Source organism: Cadophora gregata (assembly GCF_030347475.1).
Source record: "Cadophora gregata isolate MNR1 chromosome Unknown scaffold_7, whole genome shotgun sequence".
In the NCBI taxonomy this organism is placed as follows: Eukaryota; Fungi; Ascomycota; class Leotiomycetes; order Helotiales; family Ploettnerulaceae; genus Cadophora; species Cadophora gregata.
In genome coordinates this window covers 338751-363864 of record NW_026695930.1, presented here as the reverse complement: position 1 = coordinate 363864, position 25114 = coordinate 338751, and the positions used below count along the sequence as shown (strand labels likewise).

Sequence of the window (25114 nt, the reverse complement as noted above, 5' to 3'; positions counted from 1 at the left end):
TTCATCTGCGGTCAGAATATGATCTTTCACGTTCTCATACAATCACCACTTCCGTCGTTTCCCAGCCATCTGCCAATCCATCCTCTTCCGCTATCTCAACAATCCCGATTCTCCGGTAAGCCTGAGCAGTCTCATCGACTGGTTCCAAAACCAGACCATAGATGACAACGCCCCAATCTGTGATCTTTTCTCCTCTGTCGTAAACAATGATGCGGCACTCTGGAGTCTTGAAGCTTGCAATCTGAGCACAAATCGCACCTCGCTGAATCAAGTCAGAGAGGCAAGCATCCACATCATCCGGTCTGATATCTAGAGTACATAGTATTTGACCTGTAGGTGGTGATTCAGAAGCAATTAAATCTTTGGGATGCACGTAACGTGTAGACATCCGCACGAAGTCGTCGCCGTGTCCATTGTAGACGGGCACTTGTGGTTCTCTCCACTCGCTGAACGCTTTCACCGAACATTTAAGTCTGGCAGTTCCCGCGCTAATACGACCCAATTCATTTTCGCCCTCTGACTTAACACTTATGTCCAAGATAGTTGCTCGATGACCCTCAGCATAAGTTTCGAGATCCAGTCGACGATCTCGAGAGCCTAGTTTGACCGAAGCCCAGCTCCACGAAGGGCAAAAATCATCCTTCGATTTCTCTGATGGGTATGAACTTTGCCAAAGTAAGCCTCTATGCAAATCCTCCAACCAAAGCCCCGATTTGTACTCGAAGCCGGTGCGACGCGCAACTTCCTCTGCCACTCCAGCAAGCGCCGGGAAAACATCACAATCCATCGTTATCTCACGATCTCGATAAGAATCATTGAGCATAGTATACCACCAAGATAAGGGATCTTTGGCAGTCGGAAGAAATTTGTAGATATCGGGGCTGTATTCCATTTTCCTCGGTGCTGCTTTGTGCAGCTGTCGTCCACTTCCCGTCAGATAGTTGTGACCGTCGTCAGAGTCAGGGTATCCTTCTGTGCGCAGTACTGTGCGACATTCCCAGTAGAGCTGGGTAGATGCAAAGTCGATACGGCGGGGAGACAATACACTTTCCTGGAGAACCCAAGCACGACGATGTAGGGGTGGTTCTGTGAAGGTCTCAAATGGTCCAGTGCCATCCATTCGAAGTCTAACGCCAAGGACGCCTTCAATACCTTTTGTTTCGCTTCGACAATTTATTTTTGTCAAAGGAGTTGCATAATTCCTTTGTCCACTGCCGCTCTCAAATATTCCTTCTTTGGGACTACGAGCGGCTGTCGCAGATATATTGATGGATGCGTTCCCGTATACTCGGAACATCTGAGAGGATTCTGTTATCCAGTCTTCGTGAATATTATGAATAATGCAGAGTGAGTCAATCCAAATGTACTGGTATCCCAATCGCCGTGTGAGAATAATCGCATCCCGAAACGTCACAGGAAGCGACTTCATAGAGATCGAGGCTTTGTGGTGCTGCAAAGAGTGAGATGTTGTCTGCAAAGGTGCGCTGCCACCCCAACAGTGACTAAGAGTTAGCCATTCGCCTTTTGCTCCATTTGACTCGAACAAAAATGGATCATTATCCTCTGATCCAACATCTATTACTCTGGTCGGAAGAATGTGATCCTTTGACCAGATACATTCAGGATGTTCCGCTTGACATGATTTGATCCATCTATCGAGAAGGCCGAGACAATTCTCTGAATCTGAACTACAATCAATGCTTCTGGCAGTAAAGATGGCACTCAACGGATCGTCTGTTAAGTAAGCCTTCGATCGAGGTAGAAGATGGTCATTCTTTTCACTAACCATGGTCTGGACAAAGCTCAAACCAGATATATATGACCTCTTGATGCGGGTGATGAAATAAAGCGTCTTGTCGTAGATGTAAGGGTGAGTTGATCCCATACGACTCTATCGTCAACTGTGTGTCTGGCCAGCTCATATGCTCGTCGAAGTTCCTCGTCGAGTCAAAAATGCCAGGGGCCCGTCGCATATCTTGAAGTTGCACGAATGCATTGCATAAATGGCATCCATTTTCGGCAGACTGGCAAAGCGCTGTCCAGCTCTTATGATGCATAATAGGTCCTTTATGGTCAGTAAGACGATCAAGATCCTGCATTTGCTTGCAGAGATCACAGAGGCTGGAGGCTTTGGCATCAGCTGTTCTTGGAGTGCTTGTTGTCATTGTCGGAGTTGTGTCTGTCGACTCTAGAGTCTGATACATAAGGATGTACTTCTGTCATGAATTGGAAAAAGAAAGTTATGATGGGGAAGGAGGCAAGGATGATCAAGCTCCAACAATGGTCATCAGCCAGGCTCCACAGGCAGGGGTGTAATGGCGGGGTCATGTTGGGGGCCAATACACGTCAGACCGTTGACACGCGGGTTTTTGATATCTGAAGGACATTAGTATGTTTAAATTGTCAACCAAAGATTGTGTGAAATCTGAGTAACTTGATTCTCATCTTTTACCTGCAGACTACCAGAGTTCCCCGGACACCTAGGAACAACAACACCACGTGACAACTTGTTATCAAGTAAGCGAGCTCTCTCCTGGATCAGTCGAGGGCTTGGATATCTGCTGAACAGCAACAAGTGAGCATACAAGTTCAAAAATCTCCTTTATCAACACCACTCTGATTTGGGCAGGGAGGGAGCTCCATGCTCAGCTCGACCATGACATCTTGAGCTCAAGCTGAAGTACCTTGATATAAGCGAGGTCAACAATTCGGGAACTATCAGATCTAGCCCAAGCCATACTATCAACAACCTCAGCTACCTCTTTCAAATACGAAACCTTAACCACTGCATTAACCCCTTCGACGCCTTTCATCAGCCCAAAAACCACCCTGTCCCAATTCCCGATTGGCTATCGTCACGATCCGCCCGCCCCCAGAAAATCTCACCTCTCACCGCATCCTTGGCACAGCCCCCTTATTCTCGTCACCAACACTTGGCAGCCAACTTACCGACCTGCACGCCACGTCTCGAATAGTTTCTTTCGATATTATATTCCTTTTTTGCTTGTCTCGCCTCACTTTTGCGTTTTGAGAAGGATCTTTGTTGCAGGTCGCAGTTTGGACGCACGTGGGAACACGTGGTGGGGTTCGTTTATTTCTACCTAGTGATGTGAGTGGAAATGTAAACAAGGATACTCTGCCCGGTCTGTAATTTAGATGTGAAATTCTGTGTCTAGTGATGACACCTTTGATATCTGTAATACCTGACATGCGCCTAGATAAATGCAAGCAAATCTTTCTTCTTCCTCTCAACCAGCACCCATTCCTCGCCATCTCCAGATTGCTCGTCTCCCGCACTCTTCTCAAACTCCTTTCTATCCTCTACACCATCCTTCCCCGGCTCAGGGTATTTCCTCAAATGCTCAATAGCCCACCTCACCTCCTCCCCAAGCACAGGCGGAACCCTCCCTTCACCAGTCAACAAACCCAACCCCGAAATCTCATACAGCTCTCCCAGCCAATTCAGCGTCTCTCCAGTCTCCCACTCAATATCATGGAACTTCTTCCCTTCTCTCTTAACCCTCTCCTCTCTATCCCTCTCCCACTCCTCCTGCTCTTCCAAACCAGGCAACTCCCTCGCCTGCCTCCCAGAAAACAACCTCGCCAGCGCAATAGCCTGATACTCGAAACTCCTAAACGTCAAAACACGAGGTACTCCCACAATACCGAGAGTTTTGTACTCGTGGAAGAAAGTGTGGATGTATGATTTGACCAGCTTGTTTTTCTCGTAATCCCAGATTTCACGACCGTTGTTCTTGACGTTCCAGAATGGGAAAGAGGCTTTATATCCGGTACAGTAGATTACTGTGTCGATGTCATCGAGGTATGTGTCGTCTTCGAAAATTATGCGCCCTGATGGGAGGAATTCTTTGATGATGGGCTTCCATGCGATGCCTGGTGGTGGTTCGGAGCCGTCCCAGCGGGATTTGGAGCGTCGGGATTGGTAGACGGGGAGACTTGCTTCTAGGAGGAGATCATTTGTGAGGTCATGGCCGGATGCAGAGTTGCCGATGGTCAAGACTCTTTTGTTTCGGTAGAGTTGGGGTGTTCGGTAGGTTTTTGAGTGGACTACGCGGCCGGGGAAGAGCTCTAGGTACTTGGCAAGGCCTTTGACTTCGGGGATCTATAAATTAAGCATTCAGTGATTATCTAGGATCTCCATGACAAGTAGAGTTCTTACATATGGAACTCCATAATGGCCGTTTGCCAAGACCACTGCATCGAATTCGTCCTGCCACCAAACGTCGACACCACGAACAGAATCGTGCTTTCGGAGAGTTAAGTTCCATCTCTCCCTACCTTTCTCGGATCCTTCAATCACTGATAGATCTTCAACCGTGGTGTTTAAACTGAGTAAAGAGTCTGTTTTGTGGTGAGAGAAGTATGACTCGACATATTGCTTGGGAATGTGGTGAGGGACGAATGGTCCGTAAGCGAATGGCAAGTCCGAGAAGGACATTGCAATCGAGGGAACATTTGTACTGTTTCAGATTAACTTGACGTTTCTTGAATCTCAATGGATATTCTTACGTCAGTGAGGAGTATATTGGCGTCTTATTCCATCGCTCTTGTGTACTAGGAGAAGTAATTCTTGGAAGCGCATCGGGAATGCTCAGTGGGGGATCAACATCCGGTGGCAATCCTCCTGGCCTAAGAGGCAGCGATGATGGAGGAGATGGATCATATATCCTGAGCAATGTCAGTTAATTCTCTTACCATAGCTCCATATCAGACCACACGAACCATGTCCCACCAGCACTTTCTCGTCGCTCAAACACTTGGATCCGGTCAAAGTATTTCTCTGCCACAAGAGCTGCGGCAGTGATAGCGCCTATAATTTGACTTATTAACAATCGAATTTCCAAAAATGGGGGCTCGAGTGATGCTGTTCCCCCGCAACATAAAGAGTGAAACTGTACCTGCTGCTCCGGCACCGATTACTGCCACAGACTTGACCCAATTTTGCTCCGACATTATCATTCAGATAACTTCCCAGAAGACCGGATTTTAAAATGAGTTTTCTAGACAATTTATAATGTATTCGAGACATCTTGTTTCTCCAGTGCTTCTACTGCAGTTGGTGAGATTCGCAATTCTCACGTGTCATGCCGCAATTAGAGAGTCACGTGTGTATGAACTCGATGGATCTGGACCGAAAAAGATATTCGCCAACTCTTTAATATTAAAGTTTAGGACATAATCAACCATAACTGATCTGACTCAGAAAGTCTATCGTTTCTGAAGGTCAGCAATATACGCATCCTCCATGCCTCCATACTCAAGTTCATCATAATCCGTACCCTCCGGTTCCGGCTCCATCTCCATACACCAATCGTCCATTCTCCCCGTCCACGGCCAAGTCACTGATACGCTCCCATCATCACCTCGTGTGATGTTCGCAGCCCTCTCTCCAATCGTAAAGCTAGTTATATTCGGTAAATTCGCCAACACAATTCCCGCCGCTATTTCTGTCGTTTCTGCGCCTTGTCTTAAGACTTGACGACCGTATTCTCTCCCGGACTTACCAAAGTAGGCGTTTCCACACCATGCTCCGCCATCGAATCCGAGAGAGAGGCTCCCTGAGTATGGGAGGTCGATGTGGGTTAGGTTTTTGAGTGCGCTGAGTGTGGCCAGGATGTTCTAATGGGGAGGATTAGAAGTTGTACCCGTTGAGATTTGGGAAAGGGGGAGAGAATGTAGGAGAAGAAGTGGTTACTTTGAGATCGTCGGTCTTGTCCCAAGTCCTTTCAACTTTAATAGACCCACCCAGCCCAAGACTCTCGATGTGAGGCATGAATTTCACGACTTCTACAGTCGGAGGTTAGCAAAGAGTGGCCTGTAGAGAGTCTTATGCTATATCAAGGAACTCACCGGCAGCCATATCAGGTGACCATCCTTCATAATCGCTATCCATCGAAAAATGCTTAAGTTTAGGTGCCATTGCTCCAGATTGAATCACTAACATTCTCCAGTCAGCACCATATGAGTAGTCACACCAGTTATACCTACCACCATTCTCAAGTCTCTCCAGAGTTGGACACATGCCAACCAGATACTGACTAAACGGTCCAGTTCTCAAGCTCTTCACAGATGGTAGCGTCAAGGTCCTGGACTTGAAGGACTCTTCAAAGAAGTGTGCGTATTCGTTGTGTATTCCCCAGTAAAGATGATTCAAGCTAGGCAGTGCTTCCAAGACGTCACCAAATAGTATCGCGACTTCTGGTGGTGGTTGACTTGGTTCGAGAGCTCGCAGCCAGAGATCCGAGTAGGGGCCGGAGTGTACGTAAATATCGATGTATAGGGACTTGGCGGAGGCGAGTGCTCGTGGGCAATTTTTGATCTCGGTCAGTCGCTCAATAGCGTTGGGCCAGCCGGGACGAGAGATTCCATATCGGTTGTTGTCGATTGTGAGATTGTCAAAAAGATCTGGTGGAACTTCCAGTTCTGTTTTTGGTGCGCTGGGCTCGTTTTTGGGGGTTTGGGTCGGGTTTAGGCATAGGAAGTCTTTGGCGTTGGGAAGGCTCTCAAGTTTACGTTGATTGGTGAGGATCCATGGATGGTTTGTGTCGAGAATGAATTGAGGGATTGTTGATTTTCGGCGGGGATTGTCGATTAAGTTGGAGATGGGCTGTTGAAAACTGGCTAGCCAGATTTGCACGGATGAGAGACCTGGAATCGCCACCACGGCGGCGATGAATGTCAGGATAGTGGCGGGCTTCATAATTAATATTACAAGCTTTAAATCATCAAAGAGATTTTTGGGTTACTGGGGATTATATGTAAAAGTGTAGACGCATTGCAGTTATTACATTGCTGGTGCCTGATAATGGATTCGTGAGGACAGATCGGCGCTAAAGCTTAGCGAAGCCCACCCTTTCCTCGGTACGACTACCCTATGCTATGTAAACAAACAGAACCAGCAGCAGAATCTTGAGCCAGACTCCTCAAGCTAGAGCTTAGACTACAGCTGTAACTTAACTGTTTTGGTAGGCAAATTTATGTTACCTAATCAATCTGTGCATAATTTAGATTCTCGAGACCAGATACTGAATGCATTGTTTTTCTCCGCAAATACATCGTCACCGTGATTGATAAAGCTCAATTCAGACTGATCAGAATGAGAAGTAGAAAACATCTGCCATAACTCAAACTCGGAAATCTGAGCAAATGTGTCTCGATATCGATTGATCGCTGGCATGCTCGACTGTTGTCAAAATGGCTTTTGTTGCCATTCATCTCTCTTCGAGACCTTCGATACACGGGATCACCTGCGTTTTAATAAGTGATACAATCACTATTTCTGCAAATTTAGGGAACTTCCAGTGTCTATAAACAAGTTTGGCCAAGAACCCGGAACTTTTGGAACACAGTAAATATATCGTCTGGCTACAGATGTAAGGGTGTTCCATTGGCTTTGCTTCCAGCGATGTTGTTCCACGGCATGATGGATTGAGGGATTATATACCCTAACTTAGTGCAGCTTTGGTCTCTTCGTGCCGTTCAGTGTGAATGGTTGAAGTGAATTGACTGTGAGACTTCTCCTCACCTCGTTTTGCCCCCGGCATCAAAAGAGCCACCATAGACAACGACCAGTTTGATGATTCTGTATACTGGTAATCTCTCACTAGTCGTCTAGGAAGTGTATATAAACATAGAATCTCTTGAACGCTGCATGTAACTAAGTGGACTGATGGATAAGTTCGTTAATGGGTGGAAAGCGGTGAGAAATGACGTGTTGGGAGCTTCAAAGAACACTGATGTAACGATGATCACAACCCTTTCTTTATGTGATGTTAAGCTTCCATAGCCTTTCCATCTCACTTTATAGTTCGTTGCTTGCGTATGCAAATATTCCAAAGAGATGATTATTGTCAACAAATACTTGACTGTCAAAGATATCTAAGTCTCATGTTTGAACGAAATCTTGAATCCATTCATTCACCCAGCACAGCCATGATCATGCCCCTGACGAATACACCCAGCAGACTACCGAATAGATACTTAGTGTAAAGCTCGTTCCCCAACCACGATAACGCTGGCCAAATGATTGCCTTACACTCTATGATTAGCCAAAAGTAGTACCTGGAGATATATATAGGACCTGTCAAACCAAATTAAGATAATCAGCAGAAAAGTAGAAGTGAATCAGAGCCTCCCATTCACCAAACCACTTCTCGAAGCCCTAGGATTCGTTCCCGAAACTCCCTCATAACAAATATCCGAGACAGCACCTAGCTTCCCAAAAATTTAAGTATAAAACCTCTCGTAGTTTATCAGGTCTCATACTGTATGCGCCCGCCAAATAATCCTGGATTTACGATAAGGTGGTGACGGCGTGGAACAGGAGATGACTATTTTTTCTCTTCACCTCATTCGGGATTAGGATTCCAGTGCTACGATAGGAAGAATCATCTATGAAGACTCCATTCTTTATACCCTTGGAAAATCTGTCACTTATTGAGCCGACACAATTGCTAAAGTTGAACTCGCTGTCAATTTGCACGCTGCTGTCAACTACTTGGTTAGTCTCGCCAGCTGATTTCAACCATTGAGTTTTAAGCTCCACAGACTGGCTGGAAAAGAGACCTCGCCATGAAATCGGTTTCCGAATACCAGAAGTTCGAAAAGTTCGGAACTTCAGACACAGCCGTTTTTGTTTTTCGCTGGTTCCGTTGGAAAGTTTAGATATCAGGAGCTGCCGCTTTGAATGGGGACGAGAATATGACACTATGGAATGGAAGGTATTGTTGATCGATGGGTGAGAGGGTAATTTGAGGATGGGAGTCTGGATTGGAGTACTTAGGAAGTACTGGACGGTGTAACCCCTGGTCCTAATGTTATTTAGTGGGAGGCTCTGTCCGTTGATTTGACTTGAGAAAGAAGGATTTAGGGCTGTTTTAAAGAGTTACAAAGGATAACGTGACGCGATTTTGGTATGTTAGCAGAGTAATCTGAAGGGAACTCGCCTTGATATAGGTAGTGTAAAAGCAGCTTGCTCAACCTAGTTGTGAACTGACGCTGATTAGGCTGGGACCGGGGGTACACTGTATGATGTCAAGAACCCCCCATTATTGAGCTGTAAATAATATGGCATGCATCCGGCCATTCCTCTCTATACGATACGTTACATGGCCATATCGTGTTATTGAGCTTCCTATACAGGAGATCTCCCCAGAAAGATATTATCCGCACCAATCGCTCAGGAAAGACTTTACACTAGCGTACATTTAAGTATTAGACCCCTCACGGCTCTCAAATGCGGTACTCGAATAGAGACTACTAAATGCCAAAGTCTCCGTTGACTTCTCACAGAATTACTTCGACTCATGTCCTTCTATGACCTAATTTAACAAAAACATGTTCAATCTATGCCGGTTTCTTCAGGCTTTGGTAGTCGCTGTGCTCGTCGGCAATGGCTCTAGTCATACGACGCCGGTCAACAACCCCATGTTAGCGAAGGTGGGGGCGGATCTAGGTCCGGGAGCAACCGCGCCAGTGCGGCCATTCCGCCTCGACCAAGTGCGGCTCGGCGGAGGATTACTACAAGAGAAACGCGACCGTATCAAGGCGTTTCTCCAGGCGTACGACGAGCGACAATTCCTCGTTCTTTTCAATAACCAGGCTGGGCGACCCAACCCCAGCGATGTTTCACCTCCCGGCGGGTGGGAGGATGGCGGACTGCTCAGCGGACACTGGACAGGCCATTTCATGACGGCCCTTTCCCAAGCGTATGCCGAACAGGGCGAAACGGCTTTCAAAAGAAAACTCGATTGGATGGTGGGTGAACTGGCTGAATGTCAGGAAGTGTATACGGCGCAAAAGAAGCCCACGCATCCAGGATATCTGGGTGCGCTGCCAGAAGACACAGTGCTTCGTCTAGGTCCTCCACGTTTTGCAATCTATGGAACCAATGCCAGCACTAATACGTGGGCGGCATGGTACACGCAGCACAAGATCATACGGGGGCTTCTGGATGCGTATTACAATACCAACAACTCACAGGCCCTGCAAGTGGCAGTCAAAATGGCCGAATGGGCACATCTCGCACTGACCGTGGGTGACAAGAACCAGCACGGCTACCAGGGAAATATAACGCGGGACGACCTGAACTACATGTGGGACACGTACATCGCTGGTGAGTTTGGCGCCGCCAACGAGGTGTACTCGGAGGTCTACGCCTTGACTGGTGATGATCGACACTTGCAAACCGCCATGGCTTTTGATAATCGCGAGTCCCTGTTCGGTGCGGCTGTGGAAGACCGGGACATTCTGGTCGTGACACCGCAGAACAAGCCGGGCCGGCGTCGACGTGAGCGACTCCACGCCAACACGCATGTACCTCAGTTCCTTGGGTACCTGAGGGTGTATGAGCAGAGTGGTACGCAGGAATACTTTACAGCGGCGAAGAACTTCTTCGGCTGGCTCGTGCCGCACCGCGAGTTTGCCAGTGGTGGCATGAGCGGCAACTATCCAGGATCCAACAACAACCCCGAATTATTCCAGAATCGGGACAATATCGCGAATGCCATCGCCCAGAACGGTGCCGAGACGTGCACGACATATAACACGATCAAGCTGGCGCGGAACCTGTTCCTGCATGAGCATAATGCTACGTACATGGATCACTACGAGCGCGGCCTGTTTAATATGATCACGGGGTCGCGCGCCGATACAGACAGTACTGACGACCCACAGCTCACTTACTTCCAGCCGCTGACCCCAGGCTCGAGCCGCGATTATGGTAATACCGGGACCTGCTGCGGTGGCACCGGCATGGAGAGCCACACCAAGTACCAGGAGACTGTGTACCTGCGCTCAGCGGATGGGTCTGCACTGTGGGTTAATTTGTACGTTCCGTCTACACTAACCTGGACCGAGAAATGCTTCTCGATGAAGCAGGAGACGGCCTTCCCACGCGGGGACACAGCCAATTTCACTATCACCGGACAGAGCGGCCCGCTGGATATCAAACTCCGAGTTCCCGGCTGGGTTCGTACCGGTCACGGCTTTCAAGTCACCGTCAACGGGGAGCCTCAATCCACCAAAGACATCCAACCCAGCTCGTATCTTACCCTAAGCCGGTCCTGGACCACAGGCGACGTGATCCAAGTACGCATGCCCTTCAGTATCCGAATCGAGCGCGCTCTAGACCGTCCAGACATCCAGGCAATATTCTGGGGCCCCGTGCTCCTGCAGACACTCGGTACGCCGACCGGTGATAGCGGTAGTTACTGGCAGCTGTCGCTGTATAAGCACCTAAAGCGGGATGGAGACTATGCAAGGGCTGCTATTAAAAAGACAGGCACAACATCAGCTGGCGATCTACTCTTCTCTACTACCTCCTCCTCTATCAACAGCAGCAGCAACAACAACAGCACCAGCAGCAGCAACTCGACTGTTCCTGTTACAGTCACCGTACGGCCCTACTACATCAGCGACACCCAATCCGTATCATCCTACTTCCAACGCTTCGAGCCAGACATAATCTTCGGCTCCATAAACACAGGCATCCCGAACCGGAAGCGCAACGATGGACTTCCCAATTACGACGTACCTGTCTCGGGGATCGCGTCGCCGGGTACTGATGGGCTGACGTTTCTGGATGTGGTGTGGGATCGGGCGCCGTTTGGGACGCATGGGGAGTTTGTGGGGGTGGTGGAGAGGGTTGTGGGGGAGTTTGTGGGGGAGGGGGTTTTTACTACTGAGGAGGGGGGGACGATTGTGGGATGGGCGGGGAGGGCGGAGGGGGAGTTGGATCCGTTGTGATTTGCTGCGCTGATTTGGGAGGGGGTGGGAGAGGGATTAGATACCTATGTTGAAGGGATCAGTGATGTGATCTGTTTTCCATTTTCATTTTTATCACGAGGGGTCCAGTACAGGACAGTACAGTTCGGGATAGATCCGTTAGGAGCCCGTGTATTGATCACTACCTAGCACACTAAACCAACTTCAAAGCACCAAAAAACAATCACTAAAGAATAGCTGCAGGTTCACCAGTGATACTGAGACTGAGATAAAGAGAACCCTAATCTCCAAAGAGAAAAGAGACAAGAACGTGTGCCTCTTTTGGCTGGCTCTTTTGAGCTGCTTATAAGGTTATTCTTTTATACACAAAGCCTGATTACGGCGCTAACCCACGTGTATTGACTTGCAGCAGCCTGTTTGTTTACGGGTGGGCAGCTCGAAACAAGGGACGGTCAAGGGATCATGGCTATCGCTTCAGGTAAAGCTAAAAATTTGGACTTGTTCGAGAGTTAAGAGGGGAAAGTGGAATGGAAATGAAAATGGAAATGAAAATGGAAATGAAATGCTTGAGTGAGTGAGTGAGTGAGTGCCTTACCTTAGTCTAGGTATAGGTAGATAGTCTGGTTAGAGTTTATGTGCGTGAGTAAGGAGGGAGTTGAGTGTGTAGTGAGTTAAGTATGTAGTGAGTTGAGTATGTAGTGAGTTGAGTATGTAGTGCGCGAGTGATACTTATAGGCTACTTATAGGCTGCCTACTTAGGGAGAAACTCCATTTACTCAGGGGTAAACTCCAGTTCAATTAAGTTACTCGCACTGCTCTGCTCAGGCTGCTCTACTTTACTACGGATGCTCTACTCACGCTGCTTTAATCACGCTGCTCTGCTCTGCCCAGGCTACCTACTCCCCTCAACCTACTCACACCCCTCACACCCCTACTCTACTCACCTTACCTTAGCACCTTGGCCCCTGAGTGGTAGATACCAAGAAGCAGTGACTCAGCGAGCTCGCATCTCTTAGTACCCTACCTATCAATAGACCGATCTTTATTTGTGGAGGGGTGGATTGATTAGTTGTTTTAGGTGAAATGAATGTGTTAAGTCAGATAGATATTGTTGGATGGGTATGGTCCTCAGTTGAGAGGTTAGAAACGCATTATTTTACTATTCTTCAAAAGAGGATGTCCGCATGTGTGTATATAAGTTTTCTAGTATATAAAGCTATTAAAACACCATCTGTACTCTAAAGACGAAGAAGACCATCAAATTGACAGCTCAAGAGGCGTGGTGGCTTCGTTGGTGTCCATGGATTTTGATATACAGTTTAAGACCTAAGGAATTTAAAACCTGACTTACCGGCATAGTTTGAGATAATGATAAGACGTTGCAATCCCTCCCAGTGATTTGTTTTGGCTACTAGGAGGATAGAGTGGTGATTGTTGTTGTGGAGAGAGCGCATTGTTGTCAAAATATCATGTGCTGTCATGTGTTCTCATTTATTCTCCTATATCAAAGTCTGTTTTCTAGTTTGTAGTCATAGGAATCTGTCTAAATACTATCGCTCCTTTAAATAGGTCAGAACGAAGTGATGCTGTTTTCTATGATATATTTCTCCGGTTAGCTGTGCACAAACACCTTGCATTTCCCCCAGGACACAGACAACTCCTAGGTGGTAAGCCGACATGTTCTGTTGCGTCTGAGGGAGATAGAACATGCACCAATAGGGGTTATTTATATATCCCTTCTTGTTGCTTGCTCTCCCCCACACGTGGAGTTTTGAGTTAATGTGTTTGCAGGATATTCACTTCCTCATTCCTCTGCTGGGGTTGCAGAACTCAGTATGTTCGTTCTAGGCACGGCATTCTAGCCGTATGTATGAATATGAACTTCAATTTGAATCTGAATTTATTTGAATTAAAATGATTTCCCAACGAATCTTCCTCAAGTTAGATTGCCAGTCTCTTTCCTCCCAGCTCATCCAGATTGGGTAGAGCAAGGAAGGGTATAAAGCCCTCTGGCCCAATAAATCTAAATAAGTACCAAAGACATTGATTTATAGGAAGAATATGAGACATGAACACAGGGACAGTACTGGGGAGAGGTTGATATCCGCCCCGGTCTAAACGTGATTCTCACTTCCCACTAACTTAGTACATGAGAGGATGATGCAGTTCTCCATCTCTTTACTAACACCAGGAATATAATTCATTCCTCAAGGACCTCAAGGAGGAGCAAATCGCGATTTTCGTTTTCATTTTCGCCGTCGTTTTAATTAATTCTCCTCGTTGTTGTTATCACCTCGTAATCCGCTGTCATTTACCTCAAGTCAACTGACTATCTATTCAATATCCCTTTGAAAAATTACCCAATCCTGAGTGAGCGCAGAGTCCCATCCTCTTCCTCTTCCTCTTCCAAACCAAACCACACACTCAACCCAACACAACCCAACTCAACAGGCCAATCTTTGGATCTCGAGTCCCACTTTACCGGTGGATAACAGGCTCATGTGAAAGTTGTTGCTCTATTCTACGTCTATGAGGGTCTACCGAAGCTGGTGAAGGTAACTACCTGCCGACTAACAAAGCCAAGGCCAAAGCTCCAGGCCCATAGTCCGTTACTTACCCTCTATCCATCCACGCACCCTCCTCCTAATCCATCCAAGCCTATACCCCTCCCTCCCTCTCCTGCCTAATCCTTAACATCCATCTCCCCCTCTCCCTCCATCTCCGCAGGAATCAAGAATCGGGACCGCAAAAACAACACAGCAGTCCAGACAGTTTTAAAGTTATCTACACTCGTCAACAAACTTCTGTATCATCTCTAAGCAAAGCCAAGTAAGTGAGTGAGATGGGAAATCTGCAGTATCTATACCAAGTGAGAGTGAGTGAGATGGGTCTTGCTTTTCTGTCAGAGTGCAGGTTAGGGTGCAGGAGAAGAGAAAAGTGGGGTGAGGGGAGGTTTGGGTAGAGAAAGAAAGAGGGAAGGAATAGGGATATGGACATCGATGTGCAGCCATGCATTGACTTGCTTGTTCATGTAGTCAGTCAATAACTCAATCACGTAAATCATCGAATTCAAATATAAACGTAACCTTGTCGATCACTCAGTCCTGCTCTTGTGCATGCTGCTTTCTTGTCGAGCCGCGGGCGGGATATAAGTAATCGCTTCTTTGCTCTTCTTTCTTTTCATACTTCAGGTTGGGAAACACCGAATTTGTAATTTGTAGTGTGCGTAGTGCAGTGTAGTGAGTATTTTGATGTGGAGAGAGAGGGAGATAGATATAATGTAATATGATATGGGTGTATTGATGTGGGTTTGAGAGAGGGGGAGAGGGTTGAAGGGGATGAGGGGTTGGGTTGGTAGTGGAAGTAAAAGTGGAAGTGGAAGTTGAAGGAGGTGGGGTAGTATGAAGGGGAGGGGGAATAGAGAAGGATATAGCTAGATAGAAAAAAGAAGGGGTATTGTATTGCTATCTCTCTATCTCGTCATTGTCTTTCTCGACCTTTCTCTATCTCATCCTCTCTCTCTCTCTCTCTCTCTCTCTCTCTCTCTCTCTCTCTCTCTCTCTCTCTCTCTCTCTCTCTCCTCCATCTCTTCTTCTTCCCCTCTCTCTGTCTCTCCCACCAGACTCTGTCTTTCTCTTCCTCATATGGGTATCCGAATGCCAATTCCTATTCCTAATCCTATCCTGAACCAAGTGCTAAACCCTATGCCTTTGCCTTTGTCATGCTATGCCATGTCCAGAAGTGAACCGAAACGAACTGAATCGAACCTTTGTAACAAACAAACAAACGAAAGAACGGCTGAAGGAAATAAAAAACTCCAATGCTATGCGCTATGCAGCACCACCAAGGTATCAAACTCCAAATCTTCCAAGACAGATCTCTCAAGGAACGGAGGAGAAGACAAGAATGAACTAAATTCCCAATTCCCAAGAAAATAACCAACGCCCTCACAACCCCTTCCTAAACAATCTCTTCGTCCCCCCAACCTTCTCCATCTCCCCAAAACTAGCTCTACTCTCCCTGCCACTCCCCTTCACCCCACCACCCATCCCCATCCCTACACCCGAATCCCTATCTCTCCTCTCCTTCTCCGCACTAGCCAACCTAACCTTCTCCTTCATACTCTCCACCCACTCCTGATCCCTCTCACTAATCATGACATTTTTGGATTTCGGACCAGCGAGGCCGAGAGCAACGGGGGTTTTGACATTTCCGATACCAGAGCAGTTTCCGTCGTCAGAAGTCCACGAGAGGCGAGAGGATGACCGAGCAGTTCTATCTCTCTCCTGTTGCGATTGAGAGGATGGACCGCCTGAAGTGGAAGTGGAAGACGAGGTAGTAGATGGAGGTGTAGCGGTAGAGTTGCGATACAGTGAGGAAGTAGATGGGAGAGGAGTAGATGGTGCGCGGGAGGAGTCGAAGATCTGATTTGAAGCCGAAGAGGATGAGGATGAGGATTCGCCTACTGAGCGGCGGGTTTTGCGGACGAAGAGACTGCTTCCTGGGCGGTCGCGGTCACGTTCGCGTTCCATCACGCTTTGTGGGGGGGGATCGGGAGTTGATCGGCCATTGCCGTTACCGCGCAGAGTGGCAGTGGATGAGGAGGATACGTTTCTGGAAGGCAAGTCTTGGATCTGTACTTTATCGCCTGCGTCGACGGCAGAGCGACGGCCGTGATGACTTGCGTATTCCTTTAGGTACTCGCCTAGATCTGCCCAGCCGCCTCCAACACGAACCATGACTCTTTCGCCGTGTTCACCGACTAGACGGACGAAGAGTTTGATAGGTGCTTCACCTGTGGAGCGGGAGAGGTGGTAGAGCTTGATTTCGGGGTTGCTGCTTTGAGGGCGGGGACGGGAAGATGTCTTGCCGAAGGCAGGGGCGAGAGTGAATGATGGGGTTGGAGCACGGGAAGTGGTGCTGTAGTTGGACATGCTTGAGGAGGAGCGGAAGGACGGGGTGATTGATCGACGAGTTTTCTTGGGTCGGAGGGTTTGGGATGTGAAGGGGGTTTCGTCGGGCTCGGTTGTTAGACGAATGCGTGCGGGTATTGATTCCAGGAGGGAGGAGATTTGTTGCTGCATTTGGTCATCGGTAGATTTCTTGGGACTGGTGATTATAGGTCCTGTTGATACATCGATATTGCCAAAGAGAGGGGCATCCAGGGGAGTCGGAGGCATGCTATCTGGGAGTGGTGTAGTGGGTTCCGTGGAAGGTGATAAGCCCGGAGTTGCTGGGAACAAAGATGGTCGTCTGGCGATTCCAGGAGGAGGTGAATTGGGAGGACTAATATCATATGACTTGACACTTCGATGTCCAATCCGCCCGGCTGATGGAGATTGCTCAAATGAGGACTCCATAGCATCCTCTGATACAGGTGAGGCCACTGATGAAGGAGACTCGCCAACTCGACCATGAATGGTCGATGCATTAGAAGATATGCTTTCTCGACGAGGTATCGAAATCTCTCTGATCGGGCTATCGCGAGAGGTCTTCCGAGCAAGGATTGGAAGGTCAGTGTCTTCGGATATCCTCTCGTTTGCCTCCAAGTCACGAACGGCCACTTCACAGGCATCGCAAGGACCATCTACATCCAATTCAGTCGACCGTGAGAGGTATTCTTCGGCAACAGGTGAGAGGATGGAGTTGGTTGACTCTAGAGAATGTCGTTTCGATGCAACAGGAGGAGACTTTGTTGGAGTTGTTTCCTGGGAGTCTATTTTAACCGAAAGCTTTGGTGTGGCAGGTAATGCCGCGGTAGGAGAGTTAGGATTGACTTGTCCAGCAACAGGTCGAGGGCTTCTCATTGGCGACGTGAAATACTCGGCAGGTTGAGCTTCGAAGATTTCCGGAGTAGGTTCAGATGTAGAATAACCAAAGACAACGGAGGATCTGGAGTTTGAATTTAAACTTTCTGGATCTGAATGTTCTTGGGTATCGTTAGGCAGCTTGGGGTTGCCGCCAGGAGACTCAACCACAATCCAATCTTCGTCGGCTGTCTTCTGGGCTGTTCCAGAGTCATTGTCATCGTTGGCACCATCAAAAGCAAACTCAGCTCTGTTCGGTGTCTGAGGGGTAGACGAAGGAGATTTGGGTGTTTGCATGGCTTGATCCGCTTCGGCTGCTAAAGAGAGCTCTCGTGGAGACGACACTCGTACAATGCTAGCGAGCCCACTTAATGACCAGACTTTTGGGCGAGGAGGGCTTGACTCTTCTGATGTTGGCGATGTGAACACCCTAGCTGCACCGGATACCGTTGATGAGGTCGGAGTCTGAGGAAAGGAATCATCAAAATGAATGGGCGATGCTAGATCCAAGTCGTGAGTAGAGCAATCTTTGACCTCAACCTCAGTCCTTCTAATAGCTGGGTCAGTAGAGTCGGATCCTCCATCAAAAGGAGCATATCTGGTGATTTGGGGGTTGACGGCACGATCGACTTCACTGGTGATGGAGGTATCTCTGAAACTTTGAGTTCCAACCGCACGTGAGCTGGTTCTTGAGCCCGTGCCAGGCCGTGATGGTGAATTAGGTTTGCTCTGTCGAATCTCTTCGCATATATCGCAATCTGTGATTCTTTGATTGTCCGATTCATCTTCTCCAATATGCAATGGGATGAACGTCGACTTTGTATGTTCGGCAATATCGATGTCCTGTTCTGGCTCTGTTACTGCTGGCACGATGGTGTGCGCCGACTGACGACTGGTATCAACGTCGCCTACATCTTGCCTGGGTTGTATTGCAGCTGCTTCAGTATCCAACTGGACCTGTGTCTGCATAGATTCAGAATTTCCAGACTTTTGTACAGCAAGCTCAGCCTGATGTAACTGCCGTTTTGATTCAGTCTTGTCAGCAACCAACTGAGCTGTTCGATCAGTAATTTCCTCGGTAATTTTCGGGTCTTCAATGAAGATAAAAGCAGCAGCCTGTCGCTCCTCTTCCGCAGCCTGTTGTGCAAGCAATCTAGTAGCCTTGAGGCGCTGCTCTTCTTCCAGAGCTTGCTGTTCAACAGTCTCTTGAGCCCCCACCACAGCGTTGAACCTTCCAGATTCGGCTAATTCAGCATCTTTCAATGCTTGCTGTGCTGTATCTCGAGCTTCGGCTCGAGCTTGTTCATCGGCCAATCTCGCAGCTTCGACCTTTGCAGCATCATCAATCGCACCCTGATTCACCATCTCTCGAGCTTGCTCCTCCTCTTGAAGTCTATCTGTATCAGCTTCCTGTTCAGACATCGGTCTTGTATTCTCTGCCTCGTCAGCTTTCTGCAAAGCCTTCTGGCAAGCAAGAACTTGAGCTTTCTCTTCTGCCTGTCGTCTTGCCATCTCAACCTGTTCAGCCAACAATCGAGTAGCTTCAACTTCCTGAGCCTTTCTCAAAACCTCCAATCTTGCAGCTTCTTTCACGTCGTCTTCTGCTTTCCGCCTTGCAACGTCCGCCTCTTCAACTTCCTGAATGTCTCTCAAAGCTTGTAACCTGGCAGCTTCTTGCGCTTCCTGTTCTGCTTTGAACCTAGCAGCTTCCGCTTTTTCGGCATCCAGGTGAGCTTTCAATCTCGATTCCTCCTCCTCTTTCCTTCTAGCAGTCTCAGCTGCCTCTGCCCCTTTCAACTTCCTTGCATCATCCTCCACCTTCCTCGCCTTAGCCATCCTAGCCCATTCCCCTTCCCTGACCTTCCTATCTCCAGAAACAACCCAAGACCCATAATCATTCTCCAGCGTCTCCATGCGATCCAGCCAGGAATCAGGTAGCGTGTCTTCTCGTCCTTCTAATGTGTCGAGCATGTAATCTAGATCTTGGCCCAAGGTTGTGACTTTGTCTTGTAGGACTCCGCGCATGATTTCGAAGGCTTTGCGGGTGAGGTAAAGATCTTCGGGTTGTGGAGAGGTGGCTTGTGAGGTGTCTGGTTTGTTGATTGCTGTCCAGCCACTTTTCAGTGCTACCTCAGCGTCGTCTAGTGCTAGCATTAATGGAGGGACTTTGCGTAGTACGCTCAAGCGTATATTCCAGACGTCCATCAAACGGGTGAGTCTGCTGAGATTTGGTAGAGACTGTAGAACTGTAGCTGTGACTACTGCTGTGAAATCATCCATGCGTGTAAATGAGGCGAAGAGACTGGGCATAGGCGGCGCATTCGACGAAGAGGAAGATGGGCGAGATCTGGGCGAGAAATGCGTATCGAGAACCTGGCGTTTGATCTCCTCGACATTCAAATCCTCCATATCAGCAGTGATATCATCGATGCGAATTTCGTAGCGCTCGACTTCTGTTTCCAGGAGACTGCCGATATATTTTTGTTCTTGGGCATAGCCATTGCTGTTGCGCCTACCGCGATCATCTCCTTGTACAGACAGCTTCCGGCGCTTCGCATATGGGATTTCGAAGCCGAGAGAGCCTCCTCCTGCAGGCCATGGCCATCCTGATAGCTCGTCCACCCATTCCTGTATCTTTTTCGATGCGAGGGTTGCTCGGAGACCGAAAGCTCGTTCGCTGGGTGTGGCGGCTTCGATACTGGCTTTTAACTTTCCTGATGGATTGGTGAATGCTTCGAGGGTTGTGACAGGGGAGAGATCAGAGAGGATATCGTCTGCGAGTCGGGGACGAGTTGGGGATCGAGAGGGTGTGCGGGTGTGTGTTCGGAGAGGCGCAAATCGTGGGATGCTGGGGGAGAGGAGGGGAGGGGGTGATCCGTCCATGTTTGGAGAGTTTGCTGCTGGTTAGTATTGTCGATTTTGCTGGTTTTGGGGAGACGGCGCATTGCTTGCTGGCTCTGCTCAATGTGTCCGGAGAGGTGTTTGGGAGAACGGGGAATACAACATGTTTGTAGGACAATGGTGATTGCTTGTGCGAGGGGTTTGAGATGGTCTCGTATCTCATGTGCGCCGGGACTGCAGGCTGGCTGGATACATTGTGACGAGTCGTATGGAGGAACGGTGAGGTGGTTTGGAGACGGATCGAGAGGTTGCGGTGGAAGTCTGCGAGCAGCAGAACAGAGAAGGAGGAAATTCTAGGTGCGATTGTGAAGCATCGCTGGCTTCATAGGGTCGTAACGAGTGTGGAGTGCTCCGAGAGAGGGGGTGTATGAGAATTGGTAATAGTTGAATTGATATGTACAGGGAGTGCAGAGGTTCAGAGTTGAAAGAGGGTTCGGGAGACGCGCATCGTGCATTGCAGCGCTGGTTGCAGCTGGATGTGGATGTGGATGTCGGTTCGCTTGCTTGGCGATCATTTTATGCAGCAGAATTGTGCAGCGCTGATAGGACCTGCGCCAGGCCTGCATGGAAGGGGAAGTGTGGAGAAACAAGATTGAAAAGAAAGAAAATATTGACTTTCGATAAAGAAAAGATAGGAAAACTTTAAAATGTCCCGAGGTAGATACACAATCCTAGTAATTACATACGTGTAAAACATAGGAAGAATTTAGAGCATGCGCGATCAGATCTTTAAAGGTCTGATCACAGTTCCTGTTCCTGGCGGGAGGGGCACTGGGCCAATGGACGCGCGACGCGAGGCATTTTGGCGCGACAATTACCTACCTGGGTATAAATCGATTCTGAAATTCATTAGACATCATCATGTCACTTCGCTCTGAATTATTTCTTATTTCACTGTCAGAGATCCGGCTGAGCTCAAGAGTTAAGGTGTGCTGAATGATTTGTGCCATGCTCGCTTGTCAGGACCCCTCGGCCTGGAGTATCTCTATGGCCACGGGCAAGTTACTTCACATTTTTACGCCGATTTTGCAGACCAAGTTCCATCACATGCTTCCAAACTGTCCCTCTTGGATCCTACATCATCTTCTTTTGAACTGTTTTGATCAAACGCATCCTGTTTGCTCGGGTTGAATTCTCCCAAGACCAGTTCTTTAAGAAGTATCTGTAGTCCGTGTCAATACCTGCAGCAAGCCGGGCTGTTGGAAGACCGAGAAAATGTCGCTGCAGCCATAGAGCCATATCTCTACAGAGGACAGACGGCTGTGGAACTTATCCATGAGTCAGAAGAACGCTTCTTGGGATGTCGAGTTCAAGCTGTTGTCAACTCGTGTTCCCAGTTCTGATGTCACGAGCGAGACAAGCAGATTACGATCACCACCAAGATACGTTCCACATATTAGAACCTCCAAAGCAAGTGCCCCAGCAAGACATCAGACGTATGGAAATGCTTCTACCTGTTCCGGAATTCGAGCCCATGTACTAATATCTATCTTCTAGCTAGAATGAGTGGACGTACCAACTTCCATCGACTCATGCCTTGATGCGGAAGTGCCTCCCTCGAACGTCGATTGGAGTGCACCAAGAGGCTTCATAATTGGTTCGCACTTTGTTGAATCTTGCATTTCAAGCTGCCTCCATTCAATCGCCGACCAAAAGAAGGACAAGCTCTTCTTCGAGGGCCCAGACCCATCCGCTGATTGCCCCTTCATGTCGTTCAACCTCGCTTCGCCTTCGGGAACGAGTGCTCCGGTAAACATCCTCAACATACTGGGTTGTAAGTACTAGGTAATTCTCACGATGGATCTGGTACCAACTTCCAGTCTCCAGATCTATTTTCCTGTGGGGAGTTAAGACTGCTCAACAGAAATCCCCACTAGATACCTGCTTGTCGTTAGATCACAAAATGGTCGCTTTGGTGTGGTCGTCCCTGCCTGTTTTACTAGAAACAATTCTCTCCTCCCATTCTCACCACTCATGCCGTTCTTTCCTCTTTGATACCTGCCCATGCAGTGCCAATTTAAGACGGTCTCTTCCTTTTCTCTCTTCTCCTCCTCCTTTCTTCTTTACCATCGATCATCCACATTTCCATCATCACAACTTTGCTCCATCTGCTTTTGGAATCACATCAAAACACTTCTTCTCGATATTACAGTATCGTAATCAATCACAATGCATCTCAAGATCCTCGCGCTCATGGCTGCAGCCAGTATCGTTGCTGCCCAAACCCCTTCCTTCTGCGACAAGTACACCGTTGCTCTCTTCACAGACAACACCGCAGCCAACCAATACAAGCTTCTCACTGCCGTGGTCAACACTGCTGTGATTGGTAACTGTATGCAATCCTGTCTGCCAATTATCGACCTCTGCTAACATCTGGTAGACTCAGAGACTGCCAATGGTGCTGTTGTTCCTGGTATTCTTGCTCCAGCCCAAGTCGGCGACGTTGCAGTCGACCTCCTACCATACTTCAACGGTGTCCTTGCATCTACCAACCAAGGTGGATCTTCGGGTGTCGCTGTCAACTTCTTCGACGATGGAGGTGCTTCTGCTCTCAAGGCTGGCAGACCTGCCAACGGCAATACCTCCAGACAATTGTACACAACCTCATTCCATCAGATGACATCTGCTAACATCACAGTCTCCTCTTGACCCATCTCTACCAATACTTCGGCACTGCCCTCGGTTGCTCTATGCAAGGTGGTTCGGACTTCCCAGAGTACTCTGCTCATTCGTCTATGTACAACGTCCACAAGTTCGTTCCCTCCTCCAACAACACTGCACATCCTAACACTGGCAGGTTTATGGTCCTTAGCCCACCTGAGGTAACTTACTTCATCGAACAAGTTGCTGCTTCAGCTTTGTCTTTCGGTGTCACCCCTGAGGACATTGCTCCCGTCGGTCAAGCACTCATGAGTTTCTTCGGTTACAGATGTTCGCCACCAATGACTGTGATTCCATCTCAAGGTGCCCAACTACAGAGTATCTGCTCTGCTTCAGACTGTCCAATTGCCGCCAACTCGTCATGTGTCGGTGTTCAGAACATTACTCATCCTGCTGTAGCCATTCCTGGTGTTGTCCCCACAATACCAAGCAAGAACATGACTTATCCTAACAGCACCTACCCTAACGGGACCTATCCAGGAGGTCCTCGCTACTGCAATCCATATCGCTGCAAGTGTGGTTGCAGAGGAGCTGTCTGCCCATGTGGCTATACCGACTGCACTGGTCCCAAGTGCGATGGTGATTATCCTTCTGGAAACGGTGGTTCTGGCGGTCAAGGCGGAGCCGGAGGAGCTGGTGGAGCGGGTGGAGCGGGTGGTGCTGGAGGCCAGGGTGGCCAAGGTGGTGCTGGTGGTTCTGGCTCTGGAGGATCTGGCGGAAACGGTGGATTCGTACCCACTACTGTCTCAACAGCTGGTGCAGCCGCGCTCGGTATGAGTGTCATTGCCATTATCGGTGGCGCTATTGCCTTCTTCTTGTAAACAGTAAGTCTGTACAATAGGGTGCAGTTGATTATTATTGCGTGTCAGGGTCGGACTGTATCATTAACACTTGTTTCCATCAAGTCGGTCGTCGACTTCAAAAGTAATTAATAATGTTCATTGAATCGATGTCTGAACAGATCAAGTGAAAATTGGCCAAGTCTTCGAGATCAGCAAATGTCATCATGAAGGATCTGTGAACCTTTCTCGTTCTACAAGTAGGATAGAAGACTTAAGCTTCATGTTCCTCCATTTTTGATGAATGCTGTAATTTCAAAGAACGAATTCCGGTCTCTATTATTTCGTTTCTGCAGCTCCCAAGGCCGCCGCCTTTGTTTCTAGGGTCTCATCTACAAGCCACGCCCAAGCATTCCGCTCTTCCTCCTCAGCCTCCCCTTCATCCGCGTACCCTTGATTGACTACCACGTAGGAGACTCAGAATCAGCAACAAATGATTAAAAATAGTATCCACTTCTTTCATTTCATCATGGAAGCAAGTTCTATTCCCCAGAAGACGAAAAAAAAAAAAAAAAAAAAAAGAAGGTTTTCTTTGTTTCTGAGAAAGAGGCAAGAGGGAAGAGGGCCAAGAAGAAAGAAGAAAGACAAAAATTAAACTTAACATACCATAATCGGGATATTTCTCCAAAGCAGCCCAGTTCTCGTCCTGGAGGTGCTTACATGCTGTTCTCATTGTTCCCTTGGGGAGCCAGATTTGTCTTTGAACCCCTGAGGAGCCCGAGCCAGAGCCGGGGGTGTAGGTCATTGAGTTGCATTCTGCTGTGCGGGTTGGTTGGTGTGGTTGGGGTGGGAGTTCGGGGTGGAGTTTGTGGAGTTCGGAGTAGGGGATTGGGGTTGGGATTGGGATTGGGTGTTTGGTGGTGGTGTTGTTGTTGTTGGAGGGGGGAGGGAGGGGAAGTGGTGAGGAGATGGAGGGTGAGGATTGGGGTGCGGGTGTGGGTGCGGGTGTGGGTGCGGGTGGGGGCGACATGATATGACGGATGTGGACGGATAGTTGGGTTGTTTCGTTGACTTGTTTTATGTGGGCAAGTAATAGAGAATGAGAAGTTTATTTGTAGGTAGGTAAGGTAGGTGAGTAAGAATTTGTTAATTATTTTGAGATGTTTGATAGAGATTGGGTGGAAGTAAGGTAGGGTAGGCTGGTAGGCAGCCGCCTGGATT

At 48.3% G+C, this 25114-nt stretch overlaps 7 protein-coding genes across 7 annotated transcripts; 2 read left to right on the top strand and 5 right to left on the bottom strand.

Annotated features, from left to right (window-relative positions):
* Positions 1-34: 34 nt before the first annotated feature.
* Positions 35-2165, bottom strand: ONS95_012877 (uncharacterized protein; the record flags this gene model as incomplete). The annotated part of the gene is made up of 2 exons (XM_058506495.1): positions 35-1734; positions 1787-2165. 2 exons carry the CDS (start codon positions 2163-2165, stop codon positions 35-37), a joined length of 2079 nt encoding a protein of 692 aa, XP_058357223.1.
* A 535-nt stretch (positions 2166-2700) lies between these two features.
* Positions 2701-5046, bottom strand: ONS95_012876 (uncharacterized protein). Its single transcript, XM_058506494.1, has 5 exons — positions 4920-5046; positions 4744-4831; positions 4531-4689; positions 4181-4481; positions 2701-4123 (listed from the first exon to the last, which is right to left on the bottom strand). The coding sequence occupies exons 1-5, from the start codon at positions 4978-4980 to the stop codon at positions 3215-3217; spliced, it is 1518 nt and encodes a 505-aa protein (XP_058357222.1). The 5' UTR covers positions 4981-5046; the 3' UTR covers positions 2701-3214.
* Positions 5047-5150: 104 nt separating this feature from the next.
* Positions 5151-6806, bottom strand: ONS95_012875 (uncharacterized protein). Its single transcript, XM_058506493.1, has 4 exons — positions 6010-6806; positions 5872-5958; positions 5717-5808; positions 5151-5640 (listed from the first exon to the last, which is right to left on the bottom strand). The coding sequence occupies exons 1-4, from the start codon at positions 6719-6721 to the stop codon at positions 5230-5232; spliced, it is 1302 nt and encodes a 433-aa protein (XP_058357221.1). The 5' UTR covers positions 6722-6806; the 3' UTR covers positions 5151-5229.
* Positions 6807-9357: 2551 nt separating this feature from the next.
* On the top strand, positions 9358-12192 carry ONS95_012874 (uncharacterized protein; the record flags this gene model as incomplete). Its single annotated transcript, XM_058506492.1, has 2 exons — positions 9358-12095; positions 12155-12192. One exon carries the CDS (start codon positions 9358-9360, stop codon positions 11764-11766), a length of 2409 nt encoding a protein of 802 aa, XP_058357220.1. The 3' UTR covers positions 11767-12095; positions 12155-12192.
* Positions 12193-15302: 3110 nt separating this feature from the next.
* ONS95_012873 (uncharacterized protein) lies at positions 15303-21128 on the bottom strand. The gene has a single exon (XM_058506491.1). The coding sequence runs from the start codon at positions 20433-20435 to the stop codon at positions 15693-15695; it is 4743 nt and encodes a 1580-aa protein (XP_058357219.1). The 5' UTR covers positions 20436-21128; the 3' UTR covers positions 15303-15692.
* A 197-nt stretch (positions 21129-21325) lies between these two features.
* On the top strand, positions 21326-23935 carry ONS95_012872 (uncharacterized protein; the record flags this gene model as incomplete). The annotated part of the gene is made up of 5 exons (XM_058506490.1): positions 21326-21863; positions 21951-22785; positions 22834-23047; positions 23092-23205; positions 23251-23935. Exons 2-5 carry the CDS (start codon positions 22623-22625, stop codon positions 23933-23935), a joined length of 1176 nt encoding a protein of 391 aa, XP_058357218.1. The 5' UTR covers positions 21326-21863; positions 21951-22622.
* A 97-nt stretch (positions 23936-24032) lies between these two features.
* Positions 24033-25050, bottom strand: ONS95_012871 (uncharacterized protein). Its single transcript, XM_058506489.1, has 2 exons — positions 24560-25050; positions 24033-24354 (listed from the first exon to the last, which is right to left on the bottom strand). The coding sequence occupies exons 1-2, from the start codon at positions 24921-24923 to the stop codon at positions 24233-24235; spliced, it is 486 nt and encodes a 161-aa protein (XP_058357217.1). The 5' UTR covers positions 24924-25050; the 3' UTR covers positions 24033-24232.
* Between the last annotated feature and the right edge of the window lie 64 nt (positions 25051-25114).